Consider the following 20,858-nt stretch of genomic DNA (forward strand, 5'->3'; position numbering starts at 1 on the left):
GAGTGTATCGTTATCAGCGAAACGATTTTATACTATAATATTTGCTGTGAAGCGACTAATTAAATATAGTGAACGCCATTCTGCCAAGCAACACTACTGCGCTTCCAGATTACTTATACACCGACAAACCCGAATGCCTTAGCTCAAGGAGGAGCTCTCGTCGGTGGGAGGTTGATTTTGAACGGTGATGATGTGCAAAGGCTGCTCCTGAATCTCTGGCCAAGGATCCTGCATGATTGGTATCTGCACTCAAATGTTCGAAACTGCCCGTCTTGTCTTTAGGGGAACTACGACAAGTTGAGGCTGAGCCACTCATATTGACAACCGGACTTCTCGGGGACTGGTTCGGGAGGCGGGGTCGCATGCGAAGGAGCCCACAATGAGTGATGCGTACGTGGTCGATTCTCCTTGAACACTGGCTTGTTTACCCATGTGTAAAGGAAGGTAAAGAAACACATAAAAAAAGAAGAAAACTAAACATTTTGACAAATTTGCCTGTCTGGTTGGGTTGGAAGACATAATAATACCTGACACATTTTCAACCAAAAACCAATTTTACAACTGAACTGCAGAAACGGAAACCGCCCAACTAAATACAAGTGCTTCATGCCATGATAGTTCTCTCGTCTCATGAAAAAATACCTTTTTCCACAGGTTTACTAGACAGAATAATAGTCCGCGAAGGAACTCAAAACGTTCTGGGGAAGCTAGCCGTCACCTACGAGGCCTGCAAAAGTAAGTTATTTCTATTGTTCAGTCAGAAACATACTGGACTACACATGGTATTACTGTGTCTTGAGGCCATCTTTAATTAAGTCGCTTTTCGAAATGCACGTGAAATGTGACGCAGTGAGAACTCTATAATGCAACAGAAATGAAAGTAAAAGAGAGGTTGTGAAATATGACTCGTTTTCAATTGGCGATATCTCAGTGACATAATTACGGGAAGAGCTAAAAATCATCGCGATTTTCGTTTGGAGATAATTGAATTCTAGAGGAAGATGCCTATGCAGCCACAATAAAAGCTAGATCAGCGCCATTTGTTCATTAAACGAGCAGTATGCACATTCATGGTCGATATGGGTTAATTGATATAAGTGTAGAAATATTGAACGTTATCTTGCGTCATAAGTGTTGACAGTATGCGTTTAAGGAGAACGTCCCGACTACAATTTCCATTTCAGGGTGAAATAACGTTTTTATTTGACTGCATAAACTTTCAGTCATTTAAAATAGGGGAAAAGTACGTATGACAGCAAGCACCAGCGGAAAACACTTTCTTGCATTTGTTTCGGTGATACTGCAAGGTGCCCAGTTGTTCGCCACAGACTGCCGTGAGGCCTAAATCAGGGCAAGTACCTCTAGCGACGCTTTAAATTAAGGAACGATCCGATTATGTGAGAGTCAATAATTCTACAACTGGTTAAAAAAGTTTAATTAAGAGCACTCAGATTGGGAACGCACTAATTTTCCCCCATAACAAGGTTAATCAATCCCACAGTCGATCCCACCCGGAAGTCTCAAGTGCGCTGCAGGAAGAGCCTTTCTAACCATTGAACAGCAAAAAAAAAAATAGCCTAACAAAGTTTTCCGCAGAGCTTGCTGTGCGAAAGGAGGGATTAGACCTGCTCTCGATGGAAAAAATACACTGATTATTTTTCTACTTGATTGGATACGTGCGGCCTTCTTCGAAAATCTGATCCGATTGGTTGCCCTTGACCTGTGCTGCTGAGATCTGGGTATACTTTAAGCTGTCCATTTTTGTTGTCCATTTCTCGTCTGTTCGGTACTCTGTTAGTGTTAACTAAGATATAAACGCAGCTTTCAAGCGTCTGTGCAAAGCGACCTGGCCATTGGGTGGTTGGTGACCTGACCTTACTATTGGCTGAAACTGAATGCAATATGCATCAAGTGATGAAGTGAATCGCAGCATTCTGTCAACAACAGGCGATCGGACCTGACGACTGGCTACCATTGGCTGGGGTATGAATCCAATGATTAGGTCCAGTCGCCGACCACCCAATGGACATGTCTCTTGACGCAGACGCCTGATACTGACAGAGCACCAAACGAACGCGAAACGGACAGCAGAAAATAGAGAGCTAATAGAATACGGCCCCTGGAAGGCAAGTCTTGAACTTTGAAGCCCGGAAAGAAACGAAATTTATTTCAAACCTCCCTAGCGTGAGAGAACTCGACGCTCGGTACTAGCCGGTGAGCTCGATCTATACAGAAAGTTATTTTCCTACTTTGTTCTGGGACAAACGGTATAAGCAATTTACTTGTGCGCGAGAATCAGATGTAAAGAGCACGCACATGAATGTTGCACACGTAATAAGCGTCACCAATGAGAAAGAAGCATCACGTCCTAGCGGAATATGTTGTGTAGCGGGGCTGCACGAAGGACTGTAACCATATTTCTAAAGTACCGAAATAATAATAATGAAAAACTCCTTCCTTACATCCCATATTTGCAGTCGTCGCTAGCATCAACCGGCGGTGGGCGAGGGGGCAGCCGTGTATCACGAAATTCTACACATGCCATCAATCTGAGATTGGTGTAATTTCGAGAGCAAGAAGACGCCGCAAGAGCCATCTTCTAAATATTGGGGAAATGTTAACGGTGCGCACCACACGATATCCAATGCTTAGAGTAGGGATAGAGCTACCTTGAGCGACAGTTAGACGTATTGTTATTTGCTGTGCTTTACATGTGCAGCATGTTAGCATCCATGCATCACTAATTATTGACTTGTCTTCGAAAGCTAATGTCAGGAACAGTTAATAAATGAAGGAACGGAATGTTTGTAAAATGAACGGAAAACCAGTTTCTTCGCGATCGCTCTAGTTAAGCTATTTTGATATCCTAAAGTAGCCTGGACGCATAAGCATTAATAAGCTGAATCCAAAGGTTGACCCTTGCATGTGCAACATGACTCCTAACACCTGTATTTGCTGGGATCTAGAAAAGTTATGGGAAATTGAATAACATATGCGCGACTGCGACGCAGAAGTGTTCTGGTAAAGCAGTTTTTCGCACAGCAAAATTACGGCTTCTTTAGCAACTTCTGGCTTCCTTCAAATGTCTAACTGCTATAAGAAATATTCAACGTTTATTTCTTCGCAGAAGTCCCAAAACTGCCTGACAGGCATGACGTTCTGTTCGAGATTATGAACGTTTCAGCACTCGCCCATTGGCCGGTAACCCGAAACAGTGTGAGCGACGTAAATCGTATGAAGCACTATGCTGATGTTCTTCTCAAGGTTGGCATGGGTGCTCTCCTTCGTTACGACGTTGCACGAGACAGCAAGAACATTACGGCGCACGTCATTCAGGTAAGAAAATTGCCTATAGAGCGAGATTGGAGCAGATTTGCATTCACTCTGAGAAAGGCATAAAGACGATATGAGTGTTGTGAAACGTAGATTTAAGTGATATTCCGTTGGCACACAATAAAAAACAACAATAATGCTTGCCCAATAAAACCAAGAAGGAAGAGTGGAATACGCAGAGAAAAGCAGTTTGCCTTTGTATATAATTAAATCAGCTTTCTTCAGCTGCATTTTCTTGGCGTAACAAAGAACGTAGCATCATAATTATTACATGATACAAATGTGCTATAAATATGTCATTGTAACAAGTTAATAGGTGACATAGCAAATAATTATTACATACCCAGCAATTTTGGACAAAAGCATTTTTAAGCGGAAAACCATTTGTGAACGCAATTTTTTTTTCAAATAATGCAAGATTGCACTATATAACAATCACCGTATCTGCAGATCACCCGACGGCAGTCTTGAAATTTTGTTCTGTTAACGTTCTTGATATTAACAAAAACGCTGCCCTTTAGTTTTCTATGGAAGTCTTAACTGTTCGATGCAACCGATGGGAACACTTTAAAAGAAAAATTTTGCTCCATATCAGAAGAATGGACAATTACGTTCAATATTACGGTAAAGGTATCCTACAAATTTTTCAATTTTCAAACTTTTTGTCCGAATTTGCTGGAGATGTGCAATAATGCATTCTATAATGTTTTCTGCGAATAAAAATGTAAACGGCTTTCTAAGCCCGGACTGTTATGGGTGAGCGCTGTTCGTAGTTCAAAGAGTCCGTATAAAACGCCATTATGGGCAACAATTAGATGGCCGTAATTAATATTACTACTCATCTCTGCGGGCAGGAAAGCTTTTTCCACCGCAGGCTTAGCTCGTCCCAGCTCAAAAAGGGCAAAAACAAATAACGACAAACTCAGCCACCAGCTGCGTTTCCCGCGAGTAAAAGGTGCGAACCTGAGGAAATATTTTTTGCAGCACAGCTGTAACAGAAAACTCCGGCTCAGAAGCCTGCGTTTCTTTTACAAAGCAATGAAAGTAAGAACAGAACATCTGAACGAAAAAGAGCTTCGAGCTCTGATTCAACTGTCAACGTCACAAGTGTGAACTGGAGGAGAGGAAAGAAGAAATTATCGTTAGCTTCTAAATGCCCAAGCATGCAGGCGCCTCTGCTGCCAAATGGCAGTACTGTTACATAAGACTGCCCTCATGTTTTTTTTTCCATGGAAAGAAAAATGATAGGTGTAACGTTAAGAGACCGGAAGCGGGCAGAGTGGGTGAGGGAACAAACGCGGGTAAAGGACATCCTAGTCGAAATCAAGAGGAAGAAATGGGCTTGGGCAGGGCATGTAATGCGAAGGCAAGATAACCGCTGGTCCTTAAGGGTAACGGAGTGGATTCCAATGGAAAGTAAGCGTAGCAGGGGGCGGCAGAAGGTTAGGTGGGCGGATGAGATCAAGAAGTTTTCAGGCAAAGGGTGGATGCAGCTGGCAAAGGACAGGGTTAATTGGAGAGAAATGGGAGAGGCCTTTGCCCTGCAGTGGGTGCAGTAAGGCTGATGATGATGATGATGATGATGATGATGATGATGATGTTTTTCGCCAGAAGACGCCAAATCTGGCGCCTATGGGTCTTGCTCCCAACACGAAGGAAATTAGCTTATCCCAGGCATTTCTTTAAAGTAGCGAGAGTCATGAATACTGTAATTGCCTAAAGGATTGAGCTACTTGTGATTGCCTAAAGAGTTCCTGTCTCACCTAAAAAGGGCATGCTTTTATGGTTGGTGCGCATCGGAATCTTTGTCCTGCTATGCTTGACTGCAATTTTTTCAGTGCACTCGTTAAAATTTGGCTACTTAAAGCAATGTACGCCTTCATGTCAGTCCTGTGTGCAGTGGCATGCCTTAAGTAGATTCATGTTACCTCATGTGCTGATATTTTCTTCGCTTTATGTTTTGTTCACTTGAGTGCTATGGATCATTCTGTACCTCACTCAATTCAGTTCTCCTCTGCAGACTGCTCACCTAAATAAAAATTAAAAATGAGCACAAACCAGTTTTCTTACATGTCGAAAACCCACGGGCTTCCCTGGTCTCTGGGGGTCCCCAAAAATGATAAATCAAAGATTTGCGGTGTATAATATGGGGAATGCACTGCAGGGTACGCGAAAATGACATCTGGTGATCAGGACAGTGTGCTGGATTTTCGTACTTGTATTAGAAGGTAAAAAAGGGCACAGACGGAAAGCTTCGAGCGTAAAAAAACGGTATGATTTCTTTTATAGTGGAAAGGAGATGCTTTCTCTTAAGTTTAATATGCTTGCGCTGAATTAAAGATACATTAATACTACATACAAGATACATTAAAGATACATTAAACGAGCTGGTTGTTGTGGTGTGGCGGATCGTCCAGCAAAAGTAAATTTCGTTTTATTTTCTTCAGATTGACCAAATGACCTTTCCAGTTATCGGGCGGAATCAACTAATCCATCAGAAGGACAAGCATAACAAGCGAATTATCGCCGCTTACAAGCAACTAGTTCAAGTTGCCCTCAAATTCATGGCTCCGAAAATTAGCGCCTCAGAGCTTAAGAAAATTGCTAACACGCTTGTTTCCTTCGAGGGAAAGCTGGCTAACGTAAGTCTGTAGTCACAGTTGTTTCAGATCCGTGTATGGTCCTACGAGATGTGCTCTAGATGTTGTAACTGCTGAGCGTACAGGCGTCGAGGGTTGCCGTGCGCCCTCTCCAAGAGCCAGAAGACTCATGTTTGCAACCACCTATGTTCGTATGTTCGCGTGCACAGCTGTAGCTATTAGTCCAATTTTAAATCCTTTTTAGCCTTTTCACAAGCACTGCCTCTGTGAAATTCGTAGATGATCTCACATTCTTTCACATTCACTACTTCTTATCGTAAACATTTGCGATTAATTTGGTTGGTATATAAGTGCCATAGCGCCCATAAAGAGTCTATTACGTTATGGATTCTTCTTAGGTTTTTGATTATCATGATTAATTAAACTCAGTTCATTGCGGCTCTATATTGTTCGCGCTTAAATCGCAGAAAATGGTAGCGGGAGGAGAAATTTCCATATCTGGTCGTTCGTGGAATGTTCTCCTGCAGTACACAATGTAGATGCTTCGCGTCTTCAAGTTTAAAGTTGCTTTTCTAATTGCGTAACAATGAACGTCGGGAAACGGGGGGCAGTTTGAAATAAATCCTGATTTCGCGCACACTGTGCGCCAGTGCTTCAATTTGCAATCTAGCAAGACGTATGATGCCCCCCCCCCCCCCCCCCCTCCACGGCTAACCTTCCGCACATGGAAAACAAAATGACATGCTTGCATCTTACATAAAATAAAATACATGTAGAGAAGTTTACTATGCAGTTGTGACAAAAGCCTCAAGCCAGCAGGTTTTTTTTCCTTCATTTGTTTCTTAGAACATGTCTAAGGGGGGGCCGAAGCTAAAGGCGTAACAACGCCTGACAGGGCCTCGGCCCCCCAATACAAATTCATCACATAAAAAATGAATTACTACAGTTCGGCAAGCAGCATTGCATATTGTGAGCCAAACAAATTTTGGGTCATCAGAAAAGGAAAGTAAACAAACAAAATCACATGAAAAACACATATGCAAATGCACATTCACTGATTAGAACTTATGTTGTACAAAATGAACATTTTTTTAGAAAACAAAAACAAAAACAAAACAAAAAAGCAGACAACAACGGAAGTGGCAAAGTTATTGCGCCAGGAACGAGAAAAAAAACAAAAAAAACGCCTCATTTGACAGAAAAGAACAAAGGAATGCACATAATATATATTACTGTCTTGTGTTTCTTCTTGATAGAAAACTACACGCACACGAAATCACACACGCAGAGTATTGTAATCAGGCGCTCTTTGCAAACCTGTCTCTCCAAATTGCGGAGGGCGAGGAGATCTGTTATCGTCGCTCATTTCAGTATAGGGTACTGCAAAGGGCGCTTTTTCTGTGGTACTACAGAACGTAACGTAACCCTTGGGTTCACAGACATAACCTTCGCGGTACGTTGAGATAACAACGCGCATGTCTAGCTTAACAATGTAGCGTGTTAAGTTTGAGAATCTGCACCGAATTTTCTGCCGTCCGTTTGTTTAGTACTCCACCACTGTACTGGTGGCCGTGGCGTTGCTGGAAGACTGATTTCTTACGTTTTGTAAATTCTCACACAATCAACAGCTCACTGCAAGTAACGAAGAAAGAAGAGATATGTGGTCCATCTATCATCGAACCACTATTACAGCTCTACAACAGAAATACAAGAGCGTAAGTACTTCACTGTTTGCATCCGGAAACAGACGTGATTGTCTCGGGATATCTTCGATGAAAAAAAAAAAACAAAACCACGGATATTAGATCTTCAATAAACTCGTTTATAATATACATATATCCTTATTTTAAAACATGTGCCTAGTCACACTTTGGCTGCAAGGTAATGATGTAGATAAATGTGTTTCTTTTAAACCAGCACCTAATTATAAAAATCATTTTGTCGCGTTTTTGTAACTCTGGATCACTTGTCGAAAAGACCCCAAACGCAATGGAAGCATTCACGTCTAGCTTTATAAAATATTGACAATTTCAGCAGGAAAAGCAACATCAGAGGCGCCTCTGTAACACCTGAACTTGAGCGCATGCTAGTAAACACTAGTCTTTCGTTGTCTGAGGTCCAAAATTTTTTTTTCAAACATTTTCACACTTCACACTTCTCGTCAGTTTCCTATTTTAGGTGTTCTGAACAAGGAGTTCATCAAAGCCGACATAGTTCTGACGGAAGACGAGACAATAGAAGTATACGCTTTGGAATACTACAAAAAAATGGTCAAGTTTCTCGAAAAAACCAACCCGTAAGGACGCCACAATATTTCCAATGCCTTCTTCAGTGTAGAAGAGAAAGTGAAATGACTGTTAAGGATATCCGAGAACATAAAGCAACTATGTGTACACGGCAGTGCTCTACACTGTTACATGCATGTTCAATTATTGCACGTGCTAGATGATTGCCGTATTGCTCCGAGAAATTGAGTAGCACTGCAGTTATTTACCTGCGTAACAATACTAAAACGTTATCTGTTAGAGTCTGCGCTACATGTTATGAACCATTTATGCAGAGTCAGAAAGAACACCATGATTACTGTTATGAAAATTGGAACAAAATCTCATATACTAGAGCTTCTTGAGAGAAATCATTATATAGCACCAAAAGGTCTCACCACAAATGTAAACTGAAGGAAGTTAAACATTTTAAAACATCAACCGATCCCATGGCGCTAACACACAACACGTACACTCTTTGCCAAAAGTAACCAGGCTTCATGGTTTGCTTCTCAGTCGTATATTGAAGCTATTATGTCAGCCCTCAAGCTCAAAATCTTTGTACAGTAACGAGAACTCTTGTCTTCACCTTCCGAGAAAGTTTTGATCTTTAGAGAAGCCGTAAAGGCTCTACTATTTGAATGAGAAGCAAAAAATTCAGCTTCGTTACTTTTGGGAAATCCTTTAAGTCGCGAGTTGGACTTGATATCTATAGCTTCTTAATGCAGATTAACGTTTTTGACTGGCGGGCCAAAGCACATTCATTTTTCTTTTAAAATATACCAAAATAAAGCTAAACTATGGAGTCAAAGGTGAACTTCTTTAAGCTACACACTAAACAAATTCTCACCATTAAGGGTGCAAATCAGCCGTCCGCAGACGAACACCCTTTTGGGCGTTAAAAATGGTGCAGAGATCAGCGCCCTTAAGAAAGTGTGCACAGCTAGAAAGTTTAGAGGGCGCGCATCAGTCGAAGGCTTTTGCTTCGTAGGTGGATCAATGTGGAGCACCCTTCCACCATGCATTCGTAGAGGTGTTATAGAAAAATAGTACCCTTTAATGAGGGTGCAACCATTATATCCTCTTAAGTATCACTAAGTGCACCCTTCATTAAGGGTGCTGATCTCTGCACCCTTTTTTAGCACCTAACAATTGGAAAAGGGTTCTCGTCTGGGAACAGCTGATTTACACCCTTAAGGGTCACAAATTGTTTAGTGCGTATGCTATGCAACACGAAGCAGTGGAATTTGCATAAATGGCAGAAATGTGGCGCTATTGTTTTGCGAGGAGGAGGCGCCAAAATAATTAGAGGTTGACATCATGTACAACTTTTTTATTGCGTTTGCATTGTTTAAGCAGCATGTACGTAACAAAAAAAAACAATCTTCTCTTTTAACCTTCGTCCTGCCTTATCGAAACAGTTTGACGTACTCAAACAAGCGTTAAAGTGCGGTGCCATTAATACATAGCGTCAACGTTCATTCCTCGTAGCCACTTTCCTCCAACGCAGCGGATGATGGCGCGCAGATTGGCCGCAATAAGAGCTTGTTTAACAGCAAAAGCACTTTCACGTTCTGTTCTTTTCGCGGCTATTCACTTGACCCTGAAAACGCGTTGAAAAGATCTTCAGCTGCGGCGAGAGCCACCTATCGGATGTTGTTGTTGTTAGCTTTTCAAAATATGACACATACCCACATTGGGGGATCGGCCAAGAACGGAAGGCAGAGGTTCCTATTCACCTGTACTCAGTAAAGACAAAAGAAAACCACGCGAGAAAGCAACATCTTTGGATTCTACCTCAAGTAGGGCATGGACTGAAAAAGATGAGTTTCGACCAAAAGGATATAAAATTTGATGCTTTTGTTTTTCTCTTTCCTTGTGACGTATGCAGTAGTTTTCTAGTTTTTGCCTTGAAGCTCGAGAAAGCAATATTTTGGAAAAATATAATAATGCGAATTGCTTGCAAAAATAATCTGTGAAAACATTCATTTCGCAGCGTGACGTTGTTCAACTTCATCGGTCTTCGTGTCATGTTCACATGGGCAGAACATGCGTCCGAGAGCATCAGGGACGCTTTCTTCGAGCTCAGAAAGGCTACGTCAGGAATTCAGAAGAAACGACCTCGGTGGGAGGAGTGCACGGTCTTGATGAATAGAGCGATGAAGGAGATCACTGGCTACCTCTACGTGAAAGAAAAATTCAGCCCCGAAGCGAAGAGTGAGGTAATGACCGGGAAATTTTCTTTTTTTATTGCGCTAGTCTGCCCCAACGCAACAGTTTATAATGGTAGATGAAAACGTACCAACGATTTTCTATGAAAAAAAACTTAGCACTGCAGAGACTGCATTGGAGAAATGCGAAAGCATTCGTGTTTGCCGCGACGTTGGTGGCTCCCAATTGACTTTGGTAGCTGTTGTCAGTATGACGTCATATGATATGTTCTAGAAATATTTGAAAACGTGCATATAATCCTAATTCTTACACACCAACAATCAGGGCTTGGTTTTTGCTTTTTTCTAATTAGTTGTAGACGAGACGTCATCAGGCGCATGGTATGACGTTACACCGCTATGACGTCACATGATATCACTAATTAGGCTCTCTAATTACTCTCCTTATTTAGCATCTTATTTTACCTTAATTAATTACTCTCATTTTATAAACCATCAACCTAATTGATAAATGAAGTTGCCTATCGTTACTGATTGTGATCATTCATTAGGGTAATTAATTAATGCCTAATGTTAATGACCGATGGCTAATGACTCTGACAAGATATTGTTTAATCACTCACTTTATATACTTCACCGCACCACTAATGCTTCCATATTGTGCGGACACATTTTGCGGGCACTTCCGGTGCCGACATAGACCAGTAATGCTTTCGCATTAAAAAAAAACATCAGAAAAGGACATGGCGATAGTGGGGCTAGTTCGCATTCCACAGCTGTAGTACAAATGCGCCGAATTTTACAACGGCAACACTAGACAGGACTGGACCAAGCGCTTCGTCCAGTCGTGCCTCGTGTTGTCATTGTAAAGCTCAGAGCATTTGTACAACAGCTTCAGAAGCCGGCCTGGGGATAGCATCACGCACATGATGTAAGAATTATTGGCAAGCCGTAAATGCACACGCACTGTGCTTGTATGTGTGTTTTTCATGATCCATGTGCATCTCGGCCAGCGCTGACAGCTTTACTGCTCCCCACACTTCGAATAGAGCGTCCAGTGCATTGTAATCAGTTGAAACTGTAGCACTGAACTCGGAACACAAGTAACGATAACAAAAAGACCGCTGCATTAGTAGCCCCGTATATCTGACAAAAATACGCGTGGTATGTGTGCTAGAAATAGAAGCAAATCAAGTATGCGCTATTTATCCCACTAAAGCGACACGCCTAATGCAAGTCAGCAGACCAAAATTGTGCTCCAGAGGTGTCTACATTTTGGAGTAGAATAGAGTCACCATGAATGTGCTGATATGGCCATCATCATCATTAATATCAGCCTGACTACGACCACTGCAGAGCAAAGGCCTCTCCCATATCTCTCCGATAAACCTTGTCCTATGCTTGCCGCGGCCACCCTATCCCCTGCAACCAACTCAATTTCATCCGCCCACCTATCTTTCTGTCGCCCCCTGCTGCGCCCGCCATATGCACACTTCTACTAAATATCAAACCCGAAATAAATTGGGAGCCTGAATGCAATGTTGCAGTTCACAAAAAGGCTCTGAGAAAATACACTCATTTTTAAACTGCTGGTTGCATCTAACGGGTTCAGGAAGCTATTACTAAGTTGTATAAATTCATTTATATTTAGAAATATGGTCATTCAATATGTATAATTTCCTTCTGTGGAAAGCATCTCAAGCAAAGCGGCTCTGCTAAGAAAAACAGCGATCATATTACAATCATCTGAGCGTCAAGCATGTACTTTGATTTCTGAAACGCCTTCAGTCATGTCAATAACTGCTATCCAAGAAATATTTCGTGATTTAGGTTTCCGTGGTGCATTTTTTTTATTCCTAGAATAATATCGTGATCTAGTTTGGTAATAATTTCTATTTTTATCACCAATGTTTCGCACACGCGTTCCAGAAGGCATAATTCTGGAGCCCCTGCATTTTTCTAGATGCGTCAATGGCTTCTCACTTAATCAAAATAAATGAAAACTTGAGCTTTTCGGTGTCCACACAACTTGGAGGAGGCCACCAGAACACGTATGAGCTAGCGAAAAAATTTCAGTGCTCAAAGCAAACGTTTCTTTCCTTCAGGTAGAAGACCTTGTAGTCAGGCTAAAAGAAGTATTCCAAGAATCAGTTGCAACCAACCGATGGATGGATAAATCAACTAAAGCAAAAGCGCTACTTAAGGTGCGTAGACACATTTCTTTCTACGGCTGGTGCAAAAGAACTTTTTCCTTTTTTCTTTCCTGGATAACTGCGTTCATCTAATCTAAAAATTGGGACACGGCAGCGGTGACCTAGTGGTTCTGGCGTCCGCCTCGTATGCGAGAGGGGCCAGGTTTTGTCCCAGTAATGGAATGAATTTTTTTTTACACAGTCTATAGACGGTTCATAGTCTTCTGTCTGTAAAGTCTATAGACTCTCTATAAGCGAACCCTTCAAAAAAGTCTATAGAAAGTCTATAGACAATGTTTTGATTTATGGCCATACACTTTTAGTACACTTTTGTCTATAGACAGTCTATACACTATGAATAGACAAAACAAAATATCTACAGGATGGCAATAGAGTCTATAAGACTCTAAGGCTTCATACTCTAAGAGTCTATAAACTTTCTATAGACCATTTTTGTAAGCGTACCGCAGTCTGCCCACTGGTTTCTAGTGAGTCACGTACTTCTGTGGGATTAAGAACTTGGAAAAAAGTTGTTGATCTCACCTTGTGTCGACAGAACAAGTGGGTTACGACACTAATTGGCCAAGGTTTGTCTTGAGCGAGTGCAGTTGATAATAATCATCATCATCCCAATCTTCATTTGGTCCCATGTATCATTGTAAGTACACCGGGAAAATCATTTCATATTATCGCTCGAACATCGACTGACAAGCCGGTGGCCGAATGATCGCACAAAAGTGTCAAAAGAACCGGTCAGGAGGACATAACTGGCGGTCAAATAGCACAGAAAGACTAGATTAGATTCATTTAGGCATTGCCTGGTTACTCGAATAGTACGCTATTTGCTTCTGCGGTATGGTAACTTTCTTTTCTGCAGCATTTGCATTTCTCTTACTGCACGGTCCCTGCCAAAAGTAAGAGACCCCTCCTCATGTTCCAAAGTTTGCCACTCTGCAAGGGGGCGCCACCTAACAAAGCCCGGATGGTTTCGATACTGCGCCCCCATACAGAGCGGCAAGCATTGGAACGCGAGGCGGGGGGGGGGGGGGGGGGAGGTCTGTAACTTTTGCCCATGACTGGAGATGCGATGGAAACATGAAAACATAAAATGAAAGGAAAGAATAAATCTTTCGCTGGCCAATAGAAATTAACCTAGTCTTTATCACGGTTCAAGCCTATTGCATAGCAGTTGTAAGCCTTGCGATCCATCCTAAATATATTTGAGAATCCACAGATACGTTCTGGGAATGTGAGCTCTAAAATAAAATTCCGCATTTTCGACGCTATTTCCAACGCATTTAGATAATTTTGTCTAGGTCTCAGGAGATCATAGTTATTCTCACACTAACTCTTTTTGCTTTCTTCTCCGTTACACATAGGCTTTCTGCCAAACGTAACATTCCCTTTCGGTAGTTCATTCACTGTCAGTGCACTCGCTAGTTATCGAATATTCATCAGAATGACTACTGCCAACAATATTGGTACATGTCGCGCCAGAAATATGCATGCATTTTTTTTGCTCCTGCAAACAACAGCTATTTCTATATTGTGCCCAAAATTTTCCTCCCATCAACATCTAGGGAACCAAATTTCTTGAGATCTATTCGAATGCGGTGTCTTATATTGTGTGCGAGAGCAATACAGTGATGTCTCCCATCGTATTTGGTTTTAACGTAATTTGAAGGGATATAAAAGACCTCCACGCCAGAGCGTGGAAGAGTTGCACAGTTTTGTGGTTGCAACACATTACTGAAAGTAAAAAAAAAAGTGTAATGCGCGCATCTATTTCTAGACTTTTTTTGGTACTGGTTGCCGTTCCTTATATTTTAATTTCTTACGGGGCACTCCTTGCAGTCACTCAAAGAGCAAGAAATGAGGCCTTCCACAGTTGAGACTGCAGTTGGCTCAAATCCTGCTCTGGCAAAGAATTCCTGCCTTATTGCAAACATTGATCCAGCCAGAAATACTTGCAGGCTCTCTATCCAATGTTTCTCGTACGAAATAAAACTTTTTGGACAGCTTTGTTTGTGTATTGCCAAACCGATGTGTGCAAGAAATTTCTCCCGGGCGCTTTAATATTGGAGACTCAAGAATGCACAAGAGGTTTATGGCAGTGAAAACTTGTCCTCTGGAGGCGCGCTTAGCCATGTACATCATGCTGATACCTTTAAAGATTAAAAAAAGTGCTTTTCAAAACCAAAATATCTTTTTCAGCCAGTATCAACTCACAAAAAATCCCTGAATTTTCATTTCACAGGAGTGGCTGATTTTCCCAGATTACGTAGAAAATTTGAAGAAAATCAGGCTACGGGACGTAACAGAGAAATGACCAGACAGGAAACAAGCTTATTTCCTGGGTCTTGTCATGTAGCGCAGCGTTCTTCTTGAAATGCTTGTATGAATGTCTGTGAAAGCAACTGAAAAAGCCGGCATGGCGAAGAATGGTCTTTACTTTCTCAGTGATCTACATCATTTTAAAAGACAGCAAATGAAAAGGAAAGCACAATATTATTTCGTTGGCAACAGAACACGTGCAGATTATTTTTGCCTACATATCTTATCTCTTTTGGGTTTGGACTTTGCTGAAATCTAATATACTTTTATTGACGTATTTGTAGTGCCCTAGCTTTCTTTACTTCTATTCCAGTTGAGGAAAATGGAAGCTAAAATTGCTTACCCCTCGTGGGGCCTGAATTTGGACTTTCTTGAAGGCCTCTACAACAATGTAAGTGCTTTTCTTTCCGCCAGTCAAAAAATGCAAATTTGCATTATACACGCTCTCCATTGATTATAGATATATACAATAACGTAACCCTAAGAACAGGAGTTAAATATTGAAATACACTACTATGAATAAGGCGGTCTTCATTAATTGCTGTGCTATTGCTGAACTACGTGTTTAGCAATGGAAAGCGTGATAACTGCGAAAAATATTGAAGCACGAGCATTTCCCTTGACATAACTGACGTACTTCTAGCGTAGTTCGTGTTCAAAACACATATACTAGAGGCTGCAACTTCTTCTATTTTCCCTTAGAACCTAAAGCTGTAGTTCGTTTATTCCCACATATATGACAGCCACACACTTGTCTTCGGAGCCGCCGTGGTGCCATGGCTCAGTGGTTATGGCTCTCGGCTGCTGACCCGAAAGATGCGGGTTCGACCCCGGCCGCAGCTGTTGAATTTCGATGGAGGTGAAATTCTAGAGGCCCGGGTACTGTGCGATATCCACGCATGTTGAAGAACCCCAGGTGGTTAAAATTTCTGGAGCCCTTCATGAGGACGTTCATCATAGCCTGAGTCGCTTTGGGACGTTAAACCCTCAGAAACCATAACCTAAACTTGCTTTCAGCGGCTACAAACCTGAACATCGCCGGAACTTTTCTTGCTGCCTAAAAAAAACCTAGTAAGCAGACGAAACTGCCGCCAATGCAATTCAAATGCATCTGGCTTTCTTAATAGGAACTAAATAATAAAGTGTTGGTTTTGTTGACTGCTGTGGCTCGTTACCGGAGTCTTAGAGGACTCCGCTGCGTGAGCACTTTTTTCCAACTTATGATTTTTAAGCTCGATCCGATTAGTTTAAAGGAATTGATTGAGAGTAGCTTAGTTTTAAGTAAACTCGTTTCTATGTGTAAAAAACAAAATCTTTTGATATAGGCCGCGCTAGCCTGAACATTTTCGCCAAGCATTCCTATGTGCCTGCTTAAATAAAGCAGCACAACATTAGTGGACTCTTCGTTAGATGCAAAATTCGCACCTTTGAAATATTACAGCACCTTAAGATGCAACGGAAAGTATAATGGCGCGATGTTTAGATGTAAGGTGAAAGGTTCTATCGATGTGCTGAACAGTTGCCCTCACACTTCTACCATGCCATTCACGGAGTTTTTCTGTGGAAGAAGGGTACTGGGGCAAATTAGTAAACAATCGAACAAGGAAATACATTGCACAAAGTTTATAATTGACAAAATTAATCATTTCACAGCTACATGAAACAGGTACTGACCGTCTGTGAAAATGCACCGAACAAACATTCTGCTGTTACCGTGAAATAAACACGATAGCGGCTTATTATGGAGGTACAGCTAAACCAGAACCTTGCTCAAGAAGTCAAAATACTGTATTCGCAGAGTTTCAGTGCAACTGTGCAAAGACACTTTGTTACGAAATGTTAATGCACGGCAATTCCGTTTCCTCTGCAGGAACTGATGCGCTTCTTTCCACGAATTTCAGCTGTCCTGTCTCCGCTACCTTTTATGCTTATGTACATATGTGGAAGGACTACAAGATTTACGGCGATTACGTTTATGTCGTAAAAAAAAAACTGCACCCACGAAAGAGCCTGGTCAAGCAGGGTAGTACTTGAAGGAGAGGCATTGCACATATTTTGAGAACGGGTGCAGTGCAGCCGGAAAGCTCTGGGAAGTAGTGGGCTGAGCCTGCATGGTTTTTGCAATATTTATCCCGCATCCAGAGAAAGAAGACCATTAAGAAGTGTTAAAAGATGGCCACCTGCGCGCACTAATAAAAATTTAGTGTCCGCCGTCATTCCTTTGCAATCGCAGAATATAAAATAAATTAGCTACGGTTTAACTATTGCTGAACCTCTTTAGTGAACGAAAGCTGTTGTGTATCGGGCAAGTTGACGTGGCTTGGCGTCTGTAACGTTGCGTGCGTTCCGCACACTGGATGGGCAGCACGCCTACCCTGCCACCCTGGCAGGGGGCAGTTAAATTGACGGTTCCTCGCGAGATTGGTCACCAAATGAACGCTGCGGCGTATTCTACCGCCCTCTGCCGGCGAATCAAAAAGTGAAAGGTCAAGTGGTGTGACACTGGTGGACCACATAATGCAAGGCCTATAGCCACACTTGACCAATAGCTAACTTGAAGGCGAACCGGAAACGCACGGCGAAATCGGGTTTGGGTAACGTAGTGAAGCTTTCGCTTCAATATTGTGAATGTTTCACAATTTCACCCCTATTGAATGGTAACCTTTTCTGCTCTTCCAGGTTCCACAGCTTGACCCCAAGAGCGCGTTCTTAACAATGTGGCATCACATAGCAGCAAACAATGGCAAAAAGAAGCTGGAGAAGCTGCGTCAGCGCTACAAGAGAGAGTTGGAGTAAGCGTATCATGTGAATCTCTATATTTCACCCGTGTCTAACACGTACGCGTTCAGCATTCATAAGAAATATTAGTTCATCAGGATGACAACCAAAATAGACTATGTTATCTTAGAACCCGTTCTCATGTTTTGTGTTATTTACAGCGCTAATATGACAAGGAAGACACTTTACGTTGCCTAATTGTGTGTTTAAGCGGAAATTTAACATATTTCGTTTGTTTTACTCATTAGGAAATAACTACTTCTGAAGCAGGTCTTGTTGAAAAATATTAAATCCAATATTCCTCCTGATTTGTTCTTAAAACTCAAGGAAGACATAGATATGTAGTATACAGACAATGCTGGGGACGATGGGAATGATGGAAATTGAATGAAGAACAAAATAGGGGCACGGCGAACTTATCCAGGAAAAACGGCTTTTCCAAGCTCTTCGCCCCACTAATGTTTTGAAAAAACATCTGCACCTGCGGCTAAGAACTGTGTTGCTCAAGTATGACAGCACTGTAGGGCTATGAACTCAGCTGAGAACAACAGAATGAGAAGGCTCCGTGCACACGTTTTGCGATATGCGAGAGAAAGATTAAAAAATGTTAGGCTGTGGATTAGCTCAGCTAATTCAGGATATAAAAAGCGAAAGCTGACATCGTCGCCTTGTATAATAAAAGATATGGCGTCCCCTTGAGAAGTCTGCAAGGCGCCTACGCTTTGGTTGTTTGGCCATGCTTTGGATGTATGCCTGTCTCTCTCATATATGATTTATCTGAATAGGACAGGAAAATTGTTTTCTTCCATATACAACTTAACGAGGAAGAAGCGCAAAGGGGCCAAAAAACAAGTTTTTAATACGGACTATTTCAAGCTGCACCTGAAAAAGTCCTGTTCATTGTCTAACTACGCATTTCTTGTTCTTGATGTCCGTAATCAAAGCAAAAAGTCGAAACGCACTCATGACGCTCCCCAGCGCTATCAGAAGCTTTTACGAAAGGCTTTATAATCTATGAGAATATTTTAGTGCGCCAACAAGGTTCAGTCAAAAAACCCGTGCGCCAATGTCCACTTCCAAGTACAGCCCCAAACGTGCCTTTTCAAAAAGCGACGCATGCAGTTTTTGTTTGTCAGAAAACTTCAATAAAACTCCACACTTCTTTATTCTCTTTAAAATGCAGTTGGATCACCGGCGCAGCTCTTGTGAACGCTTTTTACGACTCAACGAGCAATGAAATGGGTAAGCTGCTTAGAAGTGTCTGGCAGTGCACCTTCATATTTACATAGAAGCAAGCAGCATCGAACATCATTCTTGCTTCCGTCGAACGAAATGGATGAGAAAAACACTTTTGCTGAACGGAGCTGGTGGCTTAAATTAACATCAGATTGAAGCACTTAATTCATCAACGCATGACTGAGTCAACAAAACTACGAATAATTAGAAATGCTTTGTACAAACATCCAGTGCAATGCTCTTTGTCGACGAATTTCATTACTGCAGTGACTTGCTTGGGTACCAATTCTTCCACTTTTGTTTGCATCACGTAACTAACTTCTCTTTTGCAGTGTACCCTTCGGGAATACTTCAAGGAGTTTTTTATCAGTATGGACTTCCGCGGTGAGCTTACATATCCAATCTTTTGTGCTTAAGTCTCAGTTGTGTACATTTTCTTCACCGGAGATCTATGCAGCCTATTTCTTTCTATCAAGAGAAAAAATGCTTGATTTTGAAACTCTGGATGTAGGTAACAGAATTTAAGCTAACAACATGAAACTCTGTGTCGAGTTAGGCGGCTATGATTAATGGCATGTGAGCCAGCACGTTATATATGAGCGCAAAGCTCTACTAAACCCGCTCGCAACGTTGTTAGTCAAAGAAATAAGTGGCGGCAGCATTTATTGCTTAAATACATATCGTGGTTTGTTGAACTGCTGAATTGAGAGCACAAATGATTTTTTTGACAATGAGTAATAGAGCTTTTATGTTGAGCTCAGCTATAATCTTCACCTACACATATAATTTATTCTGATCATTCAGATCACGAACATGGCATCGTAATTCACTGCTTGAATTGGACCTCAGATGTAAACTAGTTGAATTTTAAACCCACAATATTTTGTTTTATTCACAGCTCACTCAACTTTGGAGCTATTGGTGCGGTCGTTGGACATGAAATGACCCATGGCTTTGACGATCAGGGTAAGGTGTGAGTGTTTGATTCTACAAAGCTATTTTAGATAACGAAACAACACATTTCAACAATCTACAGAGCGCGTAACACTCTACGCAACGCGTGAGACAAAAGAACAAGTTGTTATTGGTTATTTAGTGCTAGTTACATTCCTTTATGGAGCGTGGAACATGCGCGGTATAATTTTAAACCACCAATGTATATGGTTAGAAAATTATCACGCCTACAAAGACGAAAAGAGATGCAGAAGTTTTATGTTAAACTTAATAAATTCTGAGAAATCCCGTTTGTATCTTCAGGGTTAAGGGCTCATCAACAAAACATAAAAGATCTGCATCTATGGCAATTGATGCCAAGAAAGATGAGCGTATGTCGAGAAAAACTAATGCCAACTTGAACTGGTGATGGTTGATAACAATTTACTTCTAATATCCACTCTCAACTTGCTATGATTAGCCTATATTATTTATGCTTTGCAGGAAGCCAGTTCAACCACAACGGGCGACTGGAACAATGGTGGAGCAATCGCACCCGCGCTAGGTTTAATGAAAAGGCGGACTGTTTCAGGCGTCAATACGGACGGATCTTTGTGAAAAAGCTGAACATGACGGTACGAACCCAGGTCGTTTTTGGTGGCAGCTTTAAAAACCCACTAACAGTATGCTACTAAACCTGTAGAGGGGGTCCTTATATACCATGCGTTTCAGGGAAGACTTTCAAAGTTTTCAGAAATAAGCTTTTTAGGGTAAAAACATTGCTTTTGCGGAAAACTATTGTCAGTGTTGGAGGACACCAGGCAATGGCGAATTATTTTAATTAGAAAGCAGGATAATTTTTAATGATTAACATTGTAACAAGTAGAGCTAAGCACCTATCTGCAATTAGAGATTTCTTGTGGGTCGCTAGTAATAGGCATATCATAATTTAGAATTTCGAAATATCGATTACCCTTGACGCTGTGGGTCATGGCGCTAAGCTAATTTTAAGAGCGG

At 41.5% G+C, this 20,858-nt stretch overlaps 1 protein-coding gene across 3 annotated transcripts in view; it reads left to right on the forward strand.

Moving 5' to 3' along the window:
• The window catches only part of LOC144110172 (neprilysin-1-like), a 35,741-nt gene that overhangs the window by 11,498 nt on the left and 3,385 nt on the right, over positions 1-20,858 (forward strand). For all 3 annotated transcript variants that reach the window (XM_077643006.1, XM_077643005.1, XM_077643007.1), the window contains exons 5-17: positions 655-735; positions 3,128-3,336; positions 5,781-5,975; positions 7,562-7,648; positions 8,099-8,229; positions 10,194-10,419; positions 12,474-12,572; positions 15,208-15,285; positions 17,574-17,686; positions 18,856-18,914; positions 19,241-19,292; positions 19,807-19,874; positions 20,346-20,476. In XM_077643006.1, the coding sequence (XP_077499132.1) occupies positions 655-735; positions 3,128-3,336; positions 5,781-5,975; positions 7,562-7,648; positions 8,099-8,229; positions 10,194-10,419; positions 12,474-12,572; positions 15,208-15,285; positions 17,574-17,686; positions 18,856-18,914; positions 19,241-19,292; positions 19,807-19,874; positions 20,346-20,476 (1,529 nt within the window). The remainder of the gene's footprint in view (positions 1-654; positions 736-3,127; positions 3,337-5,780; positions 5,976-7,561; positions 7,649-8,098; positions 8,230-10,193; positions 10,420-12,473; positions 12,573-15,207; positions 15,286-17,573; positions 17,687-18,855; positions 18,915-19,240; positions 19,293-19,806; positions 19,875-20,345; positions 20,477-20,858) is intronic.

This window comes from Amblyomma americanum, chromosome 11, assembly GCF_052857255.1.
Source record: "Amblyomma americanum isolate KBUSLIRL-KWMA chromosome 11, ASM5285725v1, whole genome shotgun sequence".
NCBI lineage: Eukaryota > Metazoa > Arthropoda > Arachnida > Ixodida > Ixodidae > Amblyomma > Amblyomma americanum.